Raw genomic sequence first — 19,957 nt, forward strand, 5'->3', positions numbered from 1 at the left:
GGTCAGAATGAGGTAGAGTTTTGTTTTTTTTTTTTAGAGAGAGAGTGGCACTTTGTCACCCTTGGTAGAGTTCAGTGGTGTCTTAGCTCACAGCAACCTCAAACCATTGGGCTCAAGTGATCCTCTTGCCTTAGCCTCCCACGTAGCTGAACTACAGGCGCCTGCCATAACACCGGCTATTTTTTTTGAGACGGGGTCTTGCTCTAGCTCAGGCTGGTCTGGAACTCGTGAGTTCAGGCGATCCATCCGGCCTCAGACTTCCGGAGTGCTAGATTACAGTGTGAGCCATGGCCCCCCGCCAAGAGGTAAGAGCTTTTGAGACTCATTTTAATGGCCTTTGCTATATGTTGCTATCCTCCAATAGTTCTCTCTTTTGTGTACCTACGGGTCATCAACTCTTTGAAGATTATTATTTTTATTTTTTTGAGACAGAGCCTCAAGCTGTTGCCCTGGGTAGAGTGCTGTGGCGTCACAGCTCACAGTAACCTCCAACTCCTGGGCTTCGGTGATTCTCTTGCCTCAGCCTCCCAAGTAGCTGGAACTACAGGCTACCGCCACAAAGCCCGGCCACGTCGTTGTTGTTTGGCAGGCCCAGGCTGGATTCAAACCTGCCAGCTCTGGTATATGTGGTCGGGGCCTTAGCCGCTTGAGCTATATAGGGCGCTGAGGCGCTAAGACCATTATTGACAACCCTTAGAGTTGGTCTAAATTTTTATTTTCTTTTTTTGAGACAGAGTCTCACTTTGTCGCCCTCGGTAAAGTGCTGTAGCGTCACAGCTCACAGCACCTCCAGCTTCTTGGGCTTAGGTGAATCTCTTGCCTCAGCCTCCCGAGTAGCTGGGACTACAGGCGCCCGCCACAATGGGTGGCTATTTTTTTGTTGCAGTTTGGCCGGGCTGGGTTCGAACCCGCCACCCTCCGTATATGGGGCCAGAGCCCTACTCACTGAGCCACAGACACCGCCCCTTTATTTATTTATTCATTTATTTATTTTTGCGACAGAGTCTCACTATGTCGCCCTCGGTAGAGTGCTGTGGCGTCACAGCTCACACCAACCTCAAACTCCTGGGCTTAAACGATTCTCTTGCCTTAGCCTCCCAAGTAGCTGGGACTACAGGCGCCCGCCACAACGCCCGGCTATTTTTTGGTTGCAGTTGTTATTGTTGTTTAGCTGGCCCGGGTGGAGTTCGAACCCGCCAGCTTTGGAGTAATGTGGCTAGCGTCGTAACCATTCTGCTAAGGGCGCCGAGCCTGGTCTAATGTTTTTCTATAAATACAGTATATCTTTTATGAGTGACTCCTTTGGTACCAATGTGTTCATCATTTCTCTGCCCTGTCTGCCTTTTCCTTTTTCTTCCGTACTGTCACTACTGCGCAGAGCTTTCTTGTTTGGTGAATGTCCACTTCAGTCGTCCACTCCCTGAGTCTGGTCTACATCCCTCATTCCTGCAGGTCTCTTTGGGGAATCCGCGAAGTCCCCGGTCGCTGTCCTGTCATTCTGGACTGAGTCTGCCATCCATCTGCCACTTCTCTCATTGCCCAACGCTTCCTACCGCCCGTGAGTCTATTCCACCCACCACCGCCTCTTGGGGAAGTTGGGTCTGTCGAGTTGTCCCTCCACATCGCCTACCCTTTAAGTCCCCCGCCCGCCTCCCCCACGCCGTATCGCAACGCGGCGTCTGAGGGTCGGTCCCCAGTCGCCCCCTCCCGCCCTCGGGCCTGCTGGACTTGGGTCTGTCCGGCGCCCGTGCGTCCGTCGGTCCCCCGCTTGCCTCCAGTTTGGCAGGAACTTTACTCCAGCCAGAAGGAGGACGGGTGAGCGCGGATGCAGGTCGGGCCCGCGGCGGGAGGGCGCGGGGCGTGGGCGCGGCTAGGGGCGCCGGGCGGGGTGGGCGTGCGAGCGGGCCGGGGGCGTCGCGGGCCGCCCTGCCCTATAAGGGGCCGAGCCGCCTCCGCCGCCGGGCGGGTGCCGGGCGGACCGCGGTGGCGGCGGCGGCGGCGGCGGCTGCGATTGGCTCAGGCGCCCCATCCGGGGACTGGGCTCGGCGCTGCTCGTTCGCCCTAAAGGTACCAATATGGCGGAGGTGAGCAGGGAAACCGGGCAGGAGCGGCCGGGCTGGACCGGGCGCCCGGCGGCCCCCCATGGCCCCCGAACCAGTCGAGGGGATCCAGGGCTCTTCTTGCGGCCCCACGGGGGGCGACGCGGCGACGCGGGGGTCGCGGGGCGGCGACGGGCCGTGGCGGGGCCGGCCGGGGGGCGGGAGCGGGCGCGGGAGCGGTCTCCCTCCGAGACTAGGCCGCGGCGGCTCCGGCCCGGCCGGGCGACGGGGCCGGACAGAGGCGGCGGGCGGCGGCAGCGAGCCCCTGTCCGGGGACCGGGCCGCGCTGTGCCCCCGGTCGCTGACGCGGGCCGCCAGCGCCTCCGCGCCGCCTCCCGGGGCCCGGGTGGGTGGAAACCGGCCGATCCCCCCCCCTCCGTGGCTGGATCGCAAACCGGGGAGCGGGCTGCGCCACTGCCCTGCGGGAGTGGTGTTCTGCGACCCCTGCCCACCCGGCCCGGGCTGCGGCGCGAAGGAGCCGCACGCTCCACTTTGCGCCCGGCGCGGAGGCGAGCGGGATGCGCGGCCGCCGGGGTTCGCGGGAGAAGAGCGGGACTCCCCGCTCTACAGCCCAGGATGTGCAGGAGACCCTGGGGTGAAGGAGCAGACCAAGACCCTCGACGCCCTCTCCAGGAGAGCGGCTCGTTAGCCCCAGTTTCCTGTGGGCTGGACGAGGGAAGCTAGGCGAGCGAAGCCCGGACATCTCCCCCGGGACTGGTGAACTGGGGGGGCGGAGGGGGTGCCGCTCGCCGGGAGCTCGCTGGGGCGAGGGGTGCACTGGCGGGACGGGGGAGGGACTGAACACTCTGGACGGAACCAGCATCCTTGGAACTGAGGGATCGCACCTCTGAACTCGGAAAAGACGATGGAGGGGGGAACTCATGCTTTGGTTTGGGGACAAGTGTCCGATTTGAACAAGCCTAAGCTCTAGAACAGAGGACAGCCTCGGGAATTGGGGCTTCCAGGCTCCATGGGGCGGATCAGGTGTCCAGTGGGCAAGTTACATCCAGGAAGGGGTGTTGCGATGCAAGTAGTTGTTTGGGGCCGTGGAGAACTGTGTGGGATTTGGGGGACTCTCGAGAGGTCTGGGATAGGGGACCGATCCTGTGAGCCTACTGCGCTGGGTTCTGTTTCTTTGCTTTGTAACTTGCTGAGCTCCAAGAAGAGGCTTGGAGTTGCCTCTTAGACTCCGGATTTCGTCCCGCGTCTGCGAGTTTGTGCACTGGGGACTCCGGGAGGAAGGCGAGGCAGCCAAGAGGGGGCCCGAAAGGGGCCGGGAGCGACTGGAGCAAAGCTATGTCTTGTACTTTTGGCAGCTGCGGAGGAGCTCTCAACTCCGCCTCCTCTGCGCCCTGTTGCCGGCGCTGCCTCTTTCTTTGGCTGCGCGATCTAACCTCACGTTTTTCTTCTTTCTCCTAGGCTTCTTTTGGAAGTTCAAGCCCAGGTTTGTCCTACTTTCTTACTTTTTTTGTATCTCCCAGAGGATAATGCGGGTTCAAAGATCTATGGTAAAGGATCCCCCACAAAAATTTATCCTGCAAGTTTTTCATCATCGGTTTTAAAGAGTTTCAATGTGCATTTGGTAATTAAGTTGTTTGAGGAAGGAACAGTTATACTATTCTTTCTTTTTTTCCCCCCTTGCATGTTGAAAAGATAACCTTGTTACAAAGCTGCTAAGACAAACGTTCTTCTAAGTTATGTCTTTCATTCTTAATACGCTGTTTTTTTTCCCCTCCAGACCTGAAAGAATTAACGCCAAATCAACTTTCCACCAACTTTAACATTTTAGATTTTAATTTTGATTTCTTTGAGAGATTGAGACCTTAACTTGTCAGTATTTGGGGGCTGCTTAGTTTAGTTATAAACCATAACTCCCGATCTCCCCTTATTTTTTGTAATTTTAATGTTTGTGGATTGTGTTAAGATCGAGAGTTTGAGAAAGCTACCTTATTATATGAGAAAAGAACAACCAAGTTTGGCACTGAAAAGTGGTGATTTTTTTAGTATTTTTGATCTGAGACGACTGTAGATCATCCTAATACAGTGTTTTGTTTTTTTAACCTTTTTGAGATGAGAAACCCCTTTTAGAATCTGATGAAAGCAAGGGACTCTTTCCCAAGAACTCTGCACATGTGCATAATTACACACAGCTTGGTGTTTATGGAACCCCTGAAGCAAATCCATCATAAGGAACTTTCCTCACTTGTGAACTTAATTTCTCATCCGCTTTCCAGCTCCTGTCTTTTCCCTGGCATAGTTTCGAGGAAAAGCACTTAAGAACTAGTTCAATTCCCTTATTTTACAGTTGAGGTTATAGTTAGTACTGGAACACAGATGAGCTTCCATTGCAACATGTTGTCTTACAGTGAACAATCCATTTCCTTGCAAAATTACTTTTTGTATTTATTCCACCTTTTAGGTTTCACTTGGTTTTCATTTAAGATATTATAAAATACTCAAACTAAGTAGAAGAAATTTGTGGCTATTTTCAAAATAGATGTTTACATAAGTCTTTACGTTTAAAATTTGTTTTAGAAATTTTTACTAATTTGGAGATAAGCATTTGTTATAGCTGATTTCAGGGAAAGTATATTTATGTATGTGATGCCAAACATCTGGATAACAATGGAATTTTTCCATTTTGCATCAGTGACTTTTTTTAAGAAGTTGCAAACTTAAATAAAAAGCAAAGATGGTGTGCTTTTGGTGTCTAAACAGACTTATAATCTGTTTTTAATCAATTAGTTTTTTAGGAGAATTTTAGAGTTGGAAGGCGCACTTGAGGTCCTTTCAACCACCCCTATGTATTTTACAAGACTGGAGCTAGACTTAGAAAATTTATTTATTTTATTTTATTTTTTGAGATAGCGTCTCAAGCTGTCGCCCTGGGTAGAGTGCCAGGGTAGCTCACAGCAACCTCCAACTCTTGGGCTCAAGCTATCCTCTTGCCTCAGTTTTTTGTGTTTATAGTAGAGATGGGGTCTTTGGCTCAGGCTGGTCTCAAACCTGTGAGCTCATGAGCCCGGCCTGGCCTGGCCAGACTTAGAAAGTTTAAATAAATATCTTGCATTGGGTCTCAGAAAGCCAAGGACTAGACCCTCACACTCTTCAATTTCTTGTCCTTATTGAGTACTTTACATGTTAAAGGAGAAGTTTGTTGTGCCAAGCAATCTAGGAATAACAAAAGAGAACAGAGTTTTGCTCCCAAAGAGGTGGAAAAGTTAGCATCTATTTCATCCCTCCCACTTTAGCTTATTGTGGAGGTTTCCAGAAATTCTCAAAAACAGATAATTTATAATGGTGGATGTTCTGTTTTTTATATTTATCTTCTCTTTAAAATTAAATTAAGCCATATGTACCTCAGGTTTTTTGGGGTTTTTTTGTAGAGACAGAGTCTCACTTTATCACCCTTGGTAGAGTGTTGTGGCTGTGGCATCACAGCTCACAGCAACCTCCAGCTCTTGGGCTTAGGTGATTCTCTTGCCTCAGCCTCCCCAGTAGCTGGGACTACAGGTGCCTGCCACAACGCCTGGCTATTTTTTGTTGCAATTTTAGCCGGGGTTGGGTTTGAACCCGCTACCCTCGGTATATGGGGTAGGCGCCCTACTCACTGAGCCACAGGCACCGCCCTGCACCTCATGTTTTTAGATGAGTGGATAAAATTTTTCAACATTAGAGAAATATAATATAAACTTTCTCGAAAATTAAGTCTCATAGAAATTGTATTATTTTTAGGACTAATGATTGGAGTTCTCTGTACTCAGAAGCAAAAAACATTGAATTATGTCTGTGGTTTTTCCGTAGTGAAAAATCATTGGCCTACTTCGGCGTTCTGATAATGATCTCTCTCACACTGTCCTTAAATGTTTAAAATAAACATTCAGTAGTTTGACTAGGAACATCAAAGTTTTTATGTTGAATATGCTTCTGCCCACTATTTTCTTCCACCAACCACACATACTGATCCTTCTCTCCTTCCCGGTTCTGAGAGTCACTGGTCTAGTTGAATTAGAGATGAAAGTAAAGCAAGTGGAGAAAATCTTGTTTGTCGTAAAGATTTCATTATCTTAGGATTATGGATTTTAGTCATTGTTTCTCTTGGTATTTGCTATTAAGAAGTAATATAGTTTTTCTAAACAAGTATGAATTGACCAAAACAACTTGAAATGGATACGTGTTCCCAAACCCAAGGGTACAATGTTCTATATTACCTTCACACAATTCTAAGAACTTTATTAGTAATCCAAAGTAGTTTTACAGTTTAATGCTTGTCTGATTAATGAAGTTAATCTATATAACTTAGAGATATGTAAAGTAATATAGTGGTTTTAAAAAGTGAATTGCTATATAGCTACTTCACAGAAACTTGTTATTTGTCTTATAAACCAGATTTCTGTTGTGTTTTGTGTCTTTATTTGAAGGTAAGAATTTGGATAAAATTTGTATTCTCTTTAGAAGTGTTAGCCTTAGAGTATGGTGGCTTCTTGTGAAGTCTTTCATTCATGGAAATTTAATGCTTCTGACTTTTTGTTACTGTACTGATGTATCAAACCGATAAGCAAGTTTGACTGCTCTTCTATTAGAACATTTATTTAACACCATGTCATTTAAATCACTTTGCTGCTTTTATAACTGGTTTTCTCCTGGACTGGACCCATTGTAAAAGTGTTTATGAATTACTTTAACAGGCCTTGTTCTTTTGCTGATTTAAATTTCTTCTTAGAATCATACAGTCTTACCTTATAAAGTATATAGTTGATTCATTTAATCAAACCCATATATAAACATTAGAGACTTGGTAGAAGAACACACATTTTTATTTTCTTTGGTAAATAGCTTTGTAAACGTGTGAGTTTGTTTCATTCCAGTTGGGTCTTTGTCTTCTGAGGATCATGATTTTGACCCTACTGCTGAGATGTTAGTCCATGACTATGATGATGAAAGAACTCTTGAAGAAGAAGAAATGATGGATGAGGGTAAAAACTTCAGTTCTGAAATTGAAGACTTAGAAAAGGTAAAGGATTTACTTTAGTATTTTAACACGAACTTGTGATAAAGATTGTGAAATTCTATTGTAAATTATTTTATAATCTACCTGAAATAAAAATTGGATCAGGGTCGGGTGAGAGTACTATAATCCCAGCATTCTGGGAGGCCGAGGCAGGTGGATTGCTTGAGCTCATGAGTTCAAGACCAGCCTGAGCAAAGAGTGAGACCCCATCTCTACTAAAAATAGAAAAACTGAGGCAAGAGGATTGCTTGAGCCCAAGAGTTGGAGGTTGCTGTGAGCTATGACACCATGGCACTCTACCCAGGGTGACAGCCTGAGACAGTGTCTCAAAAAAAAAAAAAAAATTGGATCTTTTTTTTTGGACCTAACTTTTACAGAATGTCACTGATTTTCTCATTACTTGGAGGGGTGGAGGAATGGGGTGGGGATAGCCTTGGGAGGGGATAAGTACATTTTCATTTAACTTCTCAAAATTATATCTATCTTATTATAACCTGATTTTAAGCTTATGCCAGCACAGTCAGGTAGGTATATCTAGTCATTTTACAGATAAGAATATTAAGATTTAGAGAACTGCAGGCCTTAAACTTAGTTCTGAATCCTAGTTCAGCCCTCTTTCTATTATATCACACTACTCTGCTGTGTGTCAAACTTGAATCTGAGTAAGTACTGCAGAGAAGTCTGTTTCTTCAAATAACTCATGATCTTGTAGAGTACTATAACAAAATTGAAAGCATTTTACTTATTTTCAAATGTAATATCCCATCCTGACCCCTTAGTCATCTTTTAAAAAGTTAGCAAGAACAAGTGTGTAGTTTATACCTTTTTAAACCCAAAGTCATTATAAATTCAATTGAGCTATATTTTAAATATGCATTTATACCATGACTAAACATAGTGATCTCCATAGGGGTTATTTTGGAAAATTGTTAAGATTATACGAGGTCAGACAATTAAAGTTCATAAACTTGTCCTAGAAAAAGTGTTATATATTACTGCAGTAACCTTTAAAGTACTCTCCTTTGGAAGGTGTGCACCAACGCCAGTGCCTAGTCTGCCCTTCCCAGCAATTTAGGAACTCTTTCTCTGGTAGTATGTCCATCAGAGCTGGTGTTGTATAAGTTCTGACAATTAAGTTTATGAATTCATTCTTGAAAAAGCGCTATGTACCTAATTGCTGAATATCACTGCAGTCACCAGACTGTCAAGGAGAGTACTTCGAAGGTGATATTCAGTAATGACGTGTATGATACTTTTTCTAGGATGAGTTTGTGAACTTAATTGTCTAGGCTTATACCTGTCTATGAATAACCTTATTTGAAAATTTCTAATCAGCCCAGAATGACAAAAACTTTCCGAAGCAATGTTAAAAGAACTAATCCTCTGAATTCTTATACCTCTTTCTCTTGAAGAAGGAGAAAACACCTTCTTAGATGTATAATCTCTTGGCCAGGTGCAGTGGCTCGTGCCTGTAATCCCAGCACTCTGAGAGGCCGACGTGGATGGATTGCTTGAGCTCACAGGTTCTAGACCAGCCTGAGCCAGAGTGAGAGCTCGTCTCTAAAAATAGCCATGTGTTGTGGCAGGCACCTATAGTCCCAGCTACTTGGGAAGCTGAGGCAAAAGAATCATTTCAGCCCAAAAGTACGATGTTACTGTGAGCTATGATGCCACAGCACTCTACCAAGGGTGCTAATCTCTTTTGCTTACTATCTTTGTAAGGCAGGAGTGGTCTATTCCGTTTCTTTCTTTATGTTAATACACAGGGAAGCAAAAGGCAGAGTCTTCAGAGCTTAGATCTTAGGCTTGCTCTATTAGACCGGAAATTTTCTAAAAATGTTCCTTCATTTGCCAGTTGATCCAATATAGTTGTAGTTAGATTTATTCACTTAAAAAAATCTATAAAAGCCAAACATGTTTGAGAATATAAAGCTAAAACTGTTATGAAATACTTAAGTTGTAGAAGAAAAGTCTAATTTTACCTGTTGCTCATTTCAGGAGTGATAATAAAATGTTGGCCGAGAAAAGATGCTCAGGAGTCTCCAGTGCTATCTTGGCTTTATTCAGGCAATTCCTTCCTGTTTATGAGTAGGTACCCTAGAATAAAGGAGAATTACAGTCCAGCTAACATTATCACTAAGCCAAGGACTGTGTTCATCCTGGAACTGCAAAGATGAGCAATCGGACAATGTCCCTCAACTCCAGGAGCTTACAGTCTAATGTAGGGTGACAGATGGGAACACAGGTTTTTAATATATTACGAACTGTGAAAGAGGTAAGCAATGAGAGCTGTGGCAGAAAGTCTATATATGTTTTATAAAAGATGTTCAGCCTAGTGTGGAAGTTCAGGGAGGGCGTCTTAAAATAGTTTTAATTAAGGACACTGCTGTAGGCATGTTCTGTGGGTGTGGGGCAGAAGTCCCTGGTGGTTTAATAATGCCCCTTCCTTGATAGTGTGTTTGTTGTTCAAAGTAGGGAAATAGCTGGTCTTGCTGCCTCACGTCTATAATCCTAACCCTCTGGGAGGCCAAGGCAGGAGGATCTCTTGAGCTCAGGAGTTTGAGACTAGCTGGAGTGAGAGTGAGACCCTATCTCTACTAAAAAATAGAAAAATTAGCTAGGCGTTGTGGTGGGCGGAAGCTACTAGGGAAGCTGAGGCAGTAGGATCACTTGAATCCAGGAGTTTCAGGTTGCTATGAGCTGTGATGACACGATGGCACTCCAGTCTGGGCAACAGAGTGAGCCTGTCTCAAAAAAAAGAACAGTCTAATTACAACATGATATAAGAAAATGATAGAAAAGGGAGTGTCCGAATGCATGTTAGCCATACGAATAGCCATTTGTCAGTAAAATAGTAAGAACTAAACTTCATTTACTGTGTCAGCTTAGTTGCTGCTTGAGTGTAGGTAATCTAGTAGAGATTTTTATGCACTGGTAAAATTTTACCTTTCATATTTGTAGGATTTATTTTTCCGGAGAGTATAGTAATAGCTGGTTTGATCTGTTGTTTAGTGGGTTTTGTTGTTGTTGTTTTTTAAGAGACAGAGTCTCACTTTGTCGCCTTCGGTAGAGTGCCGTGGCAACCTAGTTCCTGGGCTTAGGCGATTCTCTTGCCTCAGCCTCCCAAGTAGCTGGGACTACAGGCGCCTGCCACAATGCCCAGCAATTTTTTTTTGTTGCAGTTTGGCCGGGGCTGGGTTTGAACCTGCCATCCTCCGTATATGGGGCCGGCGTCCTACCCACTGAGCCACAGGCACCACCCAATCTGTTGTTTAGTGAGTTTTAAAAGGAAATTGAGGAAGATACAGAGAAATAATCAGCAGCAGAATTATTAACCTAGCTAGTCATAGAAACTCCTAGTTCCTATTCCTATGATTTTCATTTTGTTTAGTAAACACTAGTAATTAAATCTTCTTTGTAATACCTATCATTAAATTTATAGATTGAGACAAATACTGTAAGTTTTCAGGTTTTCTGTAGTTGGACAGTTTTGCTTCCTGGCATTTTATCATACTCTCAGAAATTGGGACAGAAAAATACAAATTCTAGAGCAGACTCAAGGGCCGTATTTGCATTCCAAAGGCTAATCTTTCTCTTAACAGAAGAACTATTTCTAAGAGTGATGATTACTCACTTTCTCTGATCTGTGGTTCTGATCAGCAGTAAAGGATAATTGTTTAGATGTGTGAATTTACTTTTGAAAATGAATAAAAGAGACAGTAGATAGAGACACAAATATAGAGTAAGGATCAAGTCTTTAGAAGAAATTTTGACGTGTGTTCTGATTATTTTTGTGGATTTTCTAAGTGTATTAATCTTTCATTATTGGAACAATGATTGAGGTATTGATACATACTAAAATTCTTAGGTGCCTGATTTAATGTTCATTTCAAAAAAATTATGAATAAGTTTTTATGCTCATAGTAAATAAACTCAGTTATTTGTTGACTTGTAAGTATGGCCTGTATTTTGGTGCTTACAAATTTTCAATACCTCATGTGTTATGGAAAATAATAAGAGTGATACAAAATCAGTTTTCTTATAGTAGCTCTTTGGTGAGTATAGAGTATAAATGAAATGGCTAGATTTTAGTTACTAAACATATTAAAAATATGGTTTATATCAAAGTTTTTATTTCTGCTTTTATTAATATATAGATTTTTTTCCCTGACATTCATAGTAGGAATATTTCAAAAATTCAGAAAAGCATAAATGAATGAGAATGTAACCCAGGCGTGGTGGCTCATGGCTGTAATCCTAGAACTCTGGAAGGCCGAGGCAGGTGGATTGCCTGAGCTCATGAGTTTGAGACCAGCCTGAGCCCGAGCAAGACCTCGTCTCTAAAAACAGCCAGGAGTTGTGAAAGGTGCCTGTAGTCCCAGCTACTTAGGAGGCTGAGGCAGGAGGATCACTTGAGCCCAAGAGTTTGAGGGTGCTGTGAGCTGTGGTGCTAGGGCACTGTACTGAGGTTGACAAAGTAAGACTCTGTCTCAAAAAAAAAAAAAAAAAAAGTAAGAAAGAAAGAACTTTTTCTACCAGTTAGACTTTAGTATAAAGACTTCGAAGTTGATCCAACCACCCATCTTCAGAGACTTTGAGACTTACTAATTTCATTTTAAAAAAAATTGTTTTTATGCTTCAAAGGACTAAATGCTTTATTAATAGGCTCTAATAGCTCATTTGGGAAGTGCTTCAGAAACTGAATTCACCTTTTCCAGTTTTGCTTAAAAAGTTTTAGTACAGATAGTTTGTATTTAAGCACCAGCTTCTTGCTCATGGTGTCATTCCTTGAATTTACTAATGAGTTTTCCACTAAGGTGGTCAATTTCACTCTCAAAGGATGATCATCCTGTGTCTTTACAGAAAAGTGAAGGTTTTCATGAGTGACTATTGAGAACCTCCATTCCCGCCTCCCCTGACAAGCTTATTCTTTCCCTCCTATTCCTAAAGTGTCTGTCTCATCTCAATCTAACCTCTAGATTTCATCTCTCCTGCCTTCAGTTTATTAGTCTACTTTTTGTTTTTATTTTTTTTCTTGAGGCAGAGCCATGGCATCATTATAGCTCACAGCAACCTCAAACTCTTGGGCTCAAGCAATTCTCTTGCCTGAGCCTCCTGAATAGCTGGGACTATAGGCGCCTGCCACAATGTCCGGTTACATATATATATATATATATTTTGTTTGTTTGTTTGTTTTTTTGAGGCAGAGTCTGATTTTGTCACCCTAGGTAGAGTACCATGGTATCATAGCTTACAGCAACCTCAAACTCTTGGGCTCAAGTGATTCTCTTGCCTCAGCCTCCCAAGTAGCTGGGACTACAGGTGCTTGCCGTAACAACCGGCTATTTTTAGAGACCGTGTCTACCTCTGGCTCAGACTGGTCTCAAACCTGTGAGCTCAGGCAATCCACTTTCCTTAGCCGCCCAGAGTGCTAGAATTATAGGCAGGAGCCACTGTGTCCGGCTCCTATTAGACTATTTAAAAAAAAATTTCTACATGGAATCCTATTCATACAGTCCTCATGTTTGGCAGAAAGTCTCTTTTGACTCTTGTGTTGCCCTCAGTTATTTTCCTTTTATACCAAGTCTCATAGCTGTATATATTCACAAAGGTCTGACAATTAAGTTTGTGAACTCATTCTAGAAAAAGTGCTACATACCTCATTGCTGTAGCGAATATCACTATAGTCACCTTCCATGTTCTCCCCTTGGGAAGTTACACACTGACACCAGTGCCTATCGCACTCTTCAAAGCAATTTTGAACCCATTTTTCTGGAATGGCCATCAGAGCTACTTTTGTATTACCTTTGATGTCCTGAATGTCATTAAAATGTTTTCTTTTCAATATTTCCTTTAGCTTTTGGTAAGGAAAAAAGTCATTGGGGGCCAGATCAGGTGAGTAGAGAGGGTGTTCCAATATAGTTATTTGTTTGCTGGCTCAAAACTCCTTCACAACACAGTGCCACATGAGCTGGTGCATTGTCGTGATGCAAGACCCATGAGTTGCTGGTGAGGTTTCAGTTAAAATTTTCCTATTTCTGGCACCTGTAGCCCCAGCTGCTTGGGAGGCTGAGGCAAGAGAATCCTGGAAGCCCAAGAGTTAGAGGTTGCTGTGAGCCATGTGACGCCACGGCACTCTATCTGAGGGCAGTACAGGGGACTCTGTCTTTACAAAAAAAGAAAAGATTTTCCTATTTCTGGCTAGGTGTGGTGTTTCATACCTGTAATACTAGCACTCTGGGATGCCAAGGCAGGTGGATTGCCTGAGCTCACATGTTTGAGACCAGCCTAAGCCACAGTGAGACCTTGTCTCCAGAAATAGCTGGGCGTTATGGCGGGTGCCTATAGTTCCAGCTACTTGGGAAGCTGAGGCAAGAGGATCAGTTGAGTCTAAGAGTTTGAGGTTGCTGTTAGCTATGATGCCATGGCACTTTACTGAGGGTGACAAAAGTGAGATTCTGTCTCAAAAAAAAAAAAAAGATTTTCCTGTTTCTCTGTTGATGTTTACTTCTTCTGTTATGCTTCTCAATCAGCTGATTTGACAAATTTTTGCATTGTTTTTGTCAGTTCTGCTCATTATTGGCTACCCTGACCTCTCTTCATCAATAATACTTTCTCTCCTCGTAGCAAAATCTTTCATCTATTTGTATACTGCCATTTTCTTCATGGCATTATTATCCCCATAAACTTGGACAGACATGTCTCTAATTTCACTTCCAGTCTTGTTAAATTTAACAATGAATTTTTTTTTTTTAGAGACAGAGTTTTACTTTGTCACCCTCGGTAGAGTGCTGTGGCGTCACAGCTCACAGCAACCTCCAGCTCTTGGACTTAGGCGATTCTCTTGCCTCAGCCTCCTGAGCAGCTGGAACTACAGGCACCTGCCATGCTATTTTTTTGTTGCAGTTTGACCGGGGTCGGGTCAGAACCTGCCACCCTCGGGATATGGGGCTGGCACCCTACTCACTGAGCCACAGGTGCCGCCCTAATTTAACCATGAATTTGGTCTAATTGGTCTAATTCAAGATCCAGCATTCTTGCAATAGAACACACAAAAACATGCAACAACGATAACAAACACCACTCAGCAAGACACACCATATGTCACCATGAACACAGCCGTGAGACTTTGATACACTAAAGTTATGAAAGTTTACCTACCAAGTTGCTGGTAGGGTGCTGCCAGTATAAGTACATGATGGCAAGTTTGCAAACTTAATTGTCAGTCCTTGTACTTTTTCTCTTCTCATTCGGTTGTTAGCTTGTCTTCTTCCACCATGCTATTGGGTCACCAGAAAGTCCTGCTTGCCAATACCAAGAATTCTTGCCTTTCTCTCCCTTAATTTCTCCTTGGTATTTGACCCCAGTGACCATTCCTAGTTTCTCCACATTTGCTTCTGCCTTATTTACATAATTGGGCTTTCTCCTGGTTCTACTGTTACTCTCTGGCAGATTTTTCTTTTTTTTTGAGATAGTCTCAAGCCTCAACAAATTTTAAAAGATTGAAACAATATCAAGTATCTTTTTTTTTTTTTTGAGATAGTCACCCTCGGTAGAGTGCCATGATGTCACAGCTCACAGCAACCTCAAACTCTTGGGCTTAAGTGATTCTCTTGCCTCAGCCTCCCAAGTAGGCACCTGCCACAGTGCCCAGCTATTTTTTGGTTGTAGTTGTCATCATTGTTTGGCAGGCCCGGGCTGGGTTTGAACCCTCCAACCCTGGTGTGTGTGGCCAGTGCCCTAACCACTGAGCTAAAGGCACCTAGCCATCTCTGGCAGATCTTTTCCCTAAGTTTTGCTCAAATAATTCCCTTAGTTCAGGCTTTCATTCTTCTACTTACCCTAGAACAGCGGTTCTCAACCTGTGGGTTGCGACCCCTTTGTAACAATGAAAATACATCCTGCCTGTGGCTCAGTGAGTAGGGCACCGGCCCCATATGCCCAGGGTGGCGGGTTCAAACCCAGCCCCGGCCAAACTGCAACAAAAAATAAAAAAAAAAAAAAAAAGAAAATACATCCTGCATATCAGATATTTACATTACGATTCATAACAGTAGCAAAATTATAGTTATGAAGTAGCAACGTAAATAATTTTATGGTTGGGGGTCACCACATGAGGAACTATATTAAAGGGTCGTGGCATTAGGAGGCATTAGGAAGGTTGAGAACCACTGCCCTCGAACATTATTTCTAAAATGCAAATCATGATTTTTTTCTTTTTTTTTTTTTTTTTTGAGACAGAGTCTCACTTTGTCAACCCTGGTAGAGTGCTATGGCCTCATAGCTCATGGCAACCTCAGATTCTTGGGCTCAAGCGATCCTCTTACCTCAGCCTCTTGAGTAACTGGGACTACAGGTGCCCACCACAAGGCCTGGCTATTTTTTTTTTTTTTAGAGATGGGGGTGGGTCTCATTCTTGCTCAGGCTGGTCTCGAACTGGTGAGCTCAGCTGATCCGCCTGCCTCAGCCTCTCAGAGTGCTGGGATTATAGGCATGAGCCGCTGCGCCCAGCCTGCAAATCATGTTTTAAAATTTTTCAGTAACACCCCATTGCCCATAGGGTAATATATCTGAAAGTTCTTCTAGTAAAACATAGATCTCTTTTCCCTCTCCCTGCTCCATGGGTGAGCTCATCAGCTCCTGTGGCTTTAAATATCATCTAGGTGCTAATGAATGCCAGATTTATATCTTTAGCCCAGCCTGACTCCCTGAGCTCCAGGCTTCTGGCCAACTTAACTTTTCTACTTGGATGTTTCATAGTCATCTCTAACTTAACTGTTGTCTTCTGTAGAACTCCTAATTTTTTCCTTCAAAGACCTTTTCTTCCTTTAGTCTTTTCTATCTCAGGAAGAGTTGAATTCTTGGAGTCGTCCTTCCCGTTCCCTTCACTCCCACATCTAGTAACCCATTTGATTCCACCTCAGAATGCAGATCTTCTGTTCACTTCTCTCCTTGTCTGTATCATTGCCCTAGCATGAGGCCTCTTAAGTAGTCTCTCTGCTTCACTCGAATCTCTTCATCCCCACCCCCCAACTTTTCTTGAGGCTTCTGTCTAGTATTTTAAGAAATAACTGCTCTCGTTTCATAATTCTCTATTCACTTCCCACTGGGAATAAAGTCCAATTTCCTTTCCCTGGCCATGAGACCCTTGTGATCTGTCCCTGTCTCTCTTTAGATTTTCCTCTTGAGCCAAGCGGTGGCCACCTGTCATACTGGGAATCCACCTCAGGCCTCCTTGTACTGTTTTCTTTGCCTGCAGTGTTCTTCATGAGCCTGGTCACTTAGACTTCAGGGGCCTATTTCCCTGCTCCCCTATGAAAGTAGGCCCTCATTGTTACTGTGTATCTCAGGGTCCTATTTGTTTCCTTTGTACTCATCAAAATTAGCAGTGCTATATTTATGTTTTGTCAAAAGCCTCATCATCTTTCAAGACTTAGCTAAATGTTTGCTCTCTGCATGTACCTCCCTGCCCATTCCAGTATTTGGGGGGTGTAGGTCTTCTGTATACTCACAAATCCATAGCATCAGTTCCAGAATTGATTATTGTACCTATCACACAGCACTACAATTTGTTAACTTACCAATTTTTCCAACTAAGGTTGAATGCCTTGAGAGTGGGGATTTTTCTATAAATTTCATTTCTGTACATAACATTTATAGCCAGTAGTTCTCAGTAAAGTGCCTAGAACCCATAAGTGATGGGAAGGTACATAAGTAAGAATTGGCAGCTCCTCAGTTCAGGGAGTCTGAAACTGCGAGGTTCTTGAGAAATACTACCTATCAATATGGTAAGTCTGTAATTAACCATTGGCAAAGTCTGTAATCCAGTAACTACCTGTCAATATGGTAAGTCTGTAATTTAGCATTGGCAAAGTCTGTAATCCAGTAACTTCTTTTTTCTTTTTTTTTTGAGACAGAGTCTCACTATGTTATCCTTAGTAGAGTGCTGTGGCGTCACAGCTCACAGCAACCTCAAACTCTGGGGCTTAAGCAATTTTCTTGCCTCAGCTTCCCAAGTAGCTGGGACTACACGCACCCACCACAATGCCTTGCTATTTTTCGGTTGTAGTTGTCATCGTTGTTTGGCAGGCCTGCTCCCGTGTTTGTAGCTGGTGCCCTAGCTGCTGAGCTACATGCGCTGGGCCTCCAGTAACTCCTTGTAACCAAAATAAGCCAAAGGGAAAGGGCTACCTGGACTCTGTAAGAAGCAAGAATAGGACCTTAGAGAGACCCTAAATCTGATTCTGGTCACCTTCAAGGGATTCTTTGGTTTGGGAGACTAATTTCATGGTGTGGGTGAACTTCTTTCTGTTCTGACAATCCAGCTCAATTTTTGCTGACTGTGTGCTCCCAGAGCCCAGGTTTTTATTGATTCCAGTCCCAAGGTGAAAGGATTCAGGAGTGACGTGATTGTTCCAGTCATTAAAAAGGCGTATGTCTACTACTGCAAATTTGTAAATTAGCATTCTATCATATGCCTTATTCTAAGTTCATTTAGCATGAATCTGTTTCAGTCAGGCACGGTAAAAAACGTCCATATCTGCAAAGGCGAAGGCCAGGCTTTTGGAGCCCCTCAGAGCCTGCATCCCCATGGGCAGCCAGCTGTCTCCAGGAGTCGTCACTGGCTCCTCTGTTCACTTTGTGATCAGCTGTAGGTGTGTTTCCATGCTTGGCTCTCGCGTTTTCATGCTGCTTATTTCATGACTTCAGTAATTTGTCTTAAGGGGAAAACTAAACCAATAAGCAAGCTTTAAAAGTAAATCTCTTGATTGGTACACACAACATTAAAAAATGCTTAACAAATTAGTTTATAAGGATGTTGTTTTGAAATTGTTTATTTGAATAATTGTAAATAGTTCTGTACACTTTAGTAGTTAAAATACAGTCAAGCAACACTTACTGATGGGGACACATTGTGAGAAATACGTCGTCAGGCCATTACACACGTAGACTGTATGCCACAGCCTATTGTTTCTTTAAGCTATCTTTGAAACGTGATATAGCATATGACGATTTAAAAAGAAAATACAGATTTCATTCTCATGTGGATTAGTGGGAGGGAAATAGTGACTAGGTGTCACTATAGGGCATGTCATAGGTATTCATAACATAGGCAGCACTAGAACCAGAATTTATAATTTTATCAAAGCACCAGCCTGTAAAAGAACATGGGGGACTGGGATTGACACCCAAAGCTAAACCTCAGCTTTTCTTACCTGTAAGATGGTGATAATAATATAGTCTTCATCAAACAGTTATTTTTTTAAAAAAAACAATTTGCTATAAAATGTCAAATATGGTAATAAATATATAAAAGGGTAATTGTGCTTTGAATATTAAGTAAATGTTACTGGTGTTAGTAAATGTTCAGCAAAGGTTTCCCATCAGGTATCCACTAATTAACAATGAAGAATAAACCACATGGCCACCTGTTAACTGCAAGGAAATAAACTATGTATTACATGAAGTTATTGATTGATTAATTGGAAATGTTTTCAAGGCAGATCTTTGCACTAATGTAAAAGGTAACAAAAAGGTCTTCACTAAAGCAACTATTTCGGGAGTCTTTTATTTTATTTATTTATTTATTTGTTTGTTTTTTTTGGAGACAGAGTCTCACTATGTCGCCCTCAGTAGAGTGCCAGGGCATCACAGTTCACAGCAACCTCGAACTCTTGGCTTAAGGGATTCTCTTGCCTCAGCCTCCCAAGTAGTTCACCCAGCTATTTTTTGTTGCAGTTGTTTAGCTTGGTCTGGCTGGGTTCGAACCTGCCCCCGGTGTATGTGGCTGGCACCGTAACCACTGTGTTATGGGCGCTGAGCCTCAGGAGTCTTTTAAAAAGTGAACATGATGCCGGAAAATAAAAACTGCAGTGTTAATTTTTCTGTTTTATTAATAGTCTAGCTCTAGGTATTTTTATATGGTGGTATAAAAAGAAATCTAAAACTTAACTTTGATTTGTTCTGCTGTTTTGATAATGCTTTAACGCCCTTAAGAACATCACAGTTTACCCGCAGTTCAGCATTGTGACACTTACTGAGCTCACGTTCATCCTCTGGCTTGAACAGGAAGGAAACATGCCTCTGGAAGACTTGCTGGCATTCTACGGCTATGAATCTACAATTCCAGCGGTTACAAACTCCAGTGCAAATAGCTCCCCGAGTGAACTGGCAGATGAACTACCAGACATGACACTAGACAAAGTAAGTACTAGCATTTAAAAGATTCATTTAAAACATTTTGTAATTCTGAAGAGTAAACTTCTTATTGACTCTAGTTACTCTTATTATTCTGGTGACTGATTGAATCAGTGGCTTTGATCACACTATTTTAAGGGTAGTAGTAGCTTCATAATGCTTTGCATGCCAGAATATTCTCCTATAATTTTTTCATCTTTTCTGTGTAGACACATTGTATCTGAACTTAGAGGTTGCTTTAACGTCTTTTGATTCTGTAAATACACAGAAGCATTGATTAATAAATTCCCCCAGAAGCCTTCGAACCAAGCTGGCTTAGGCGTGGAGTGGTTAGAGAGAAGTTCTTTTTTCTTGGCTCTGGGAGTGACAGCAGCTGCAGCAGCCAAAGCCATGGCGATCCATCTCTGACATAGGGTGTTTAGAGTGCTGAGGAAAATTCTTACAGCCAGTCTCTGCTTACGGATCCCTGGAAGCCTTTCCCTGCCTTTCAGATCTGAGGCAAGGAGAGGAATCTATGTCTTGGAACCTCTTCTTGGGAATTACATTCTTCCCACTTTTCAGTCAATATGATATTAATGTACCCCAGACCTTCCTGGCTATAGTTTTTCAGCAAGTGTTTATTGAGTGCCTACTTTGTATTAAGCACAAA

General features: G+C 43.2%; 1 protein-coding gene across 3 annotated transcripts in view; it reads left to right on the forward strand.

Annotated features, from left to right (window-relative positions):
• Window positions 1-1,992: 1,992 nt before the first annotated feature.
• Window positions 1,993-19,957, forward strand: part of MIER3 (MIER family member 3) — a 41,252-nt gene continuing 23,287 nt past the window's right edge. For 2 of the 3 annotated variants that reach the window (XM_053590294.1, XM_053590295.1), the window contains exons 1-4: window positions 1,993-2,084; window positions 3,519-3,543; window positions 6,968-7,113; window positions 19,180-19,314. In XM_053590294.1, coding sequence (XP_053446269.1) covers window positions 2,076-2,084; window positions 3,519-3,543; window positions 6,968-7,113; window positions 19,180-19,314 — 315 coding nt within the window. In that variant the 5' untranslated portion in view covers window positions 1,993-2,075. Of the gene's footprint in view, window positions 2,085-3,518; window positions 3,544-6,967; window positions 7,114-18,498; window positions 18,636-19,179; window positions 19,315-19,957 lie in introns of those variants that run through there. The other variant, XM_053590296.1, reaches the window with a different exon arrangement.

This window comes from Nycticebus coucang, chromosome 1 (genome assembly GCF_027406575.1).
Source record: "Nycticebus coucang isolate mNycCou1 chromosome 1, mNycCou1.pri, whole genome shotgun sequence".
Lineage (NCBI taxonomy): Eukaryota > Metazoa > Chordata > Mammalia > Primates > Lorisidae > Nycticebus > Nycticebus coucang.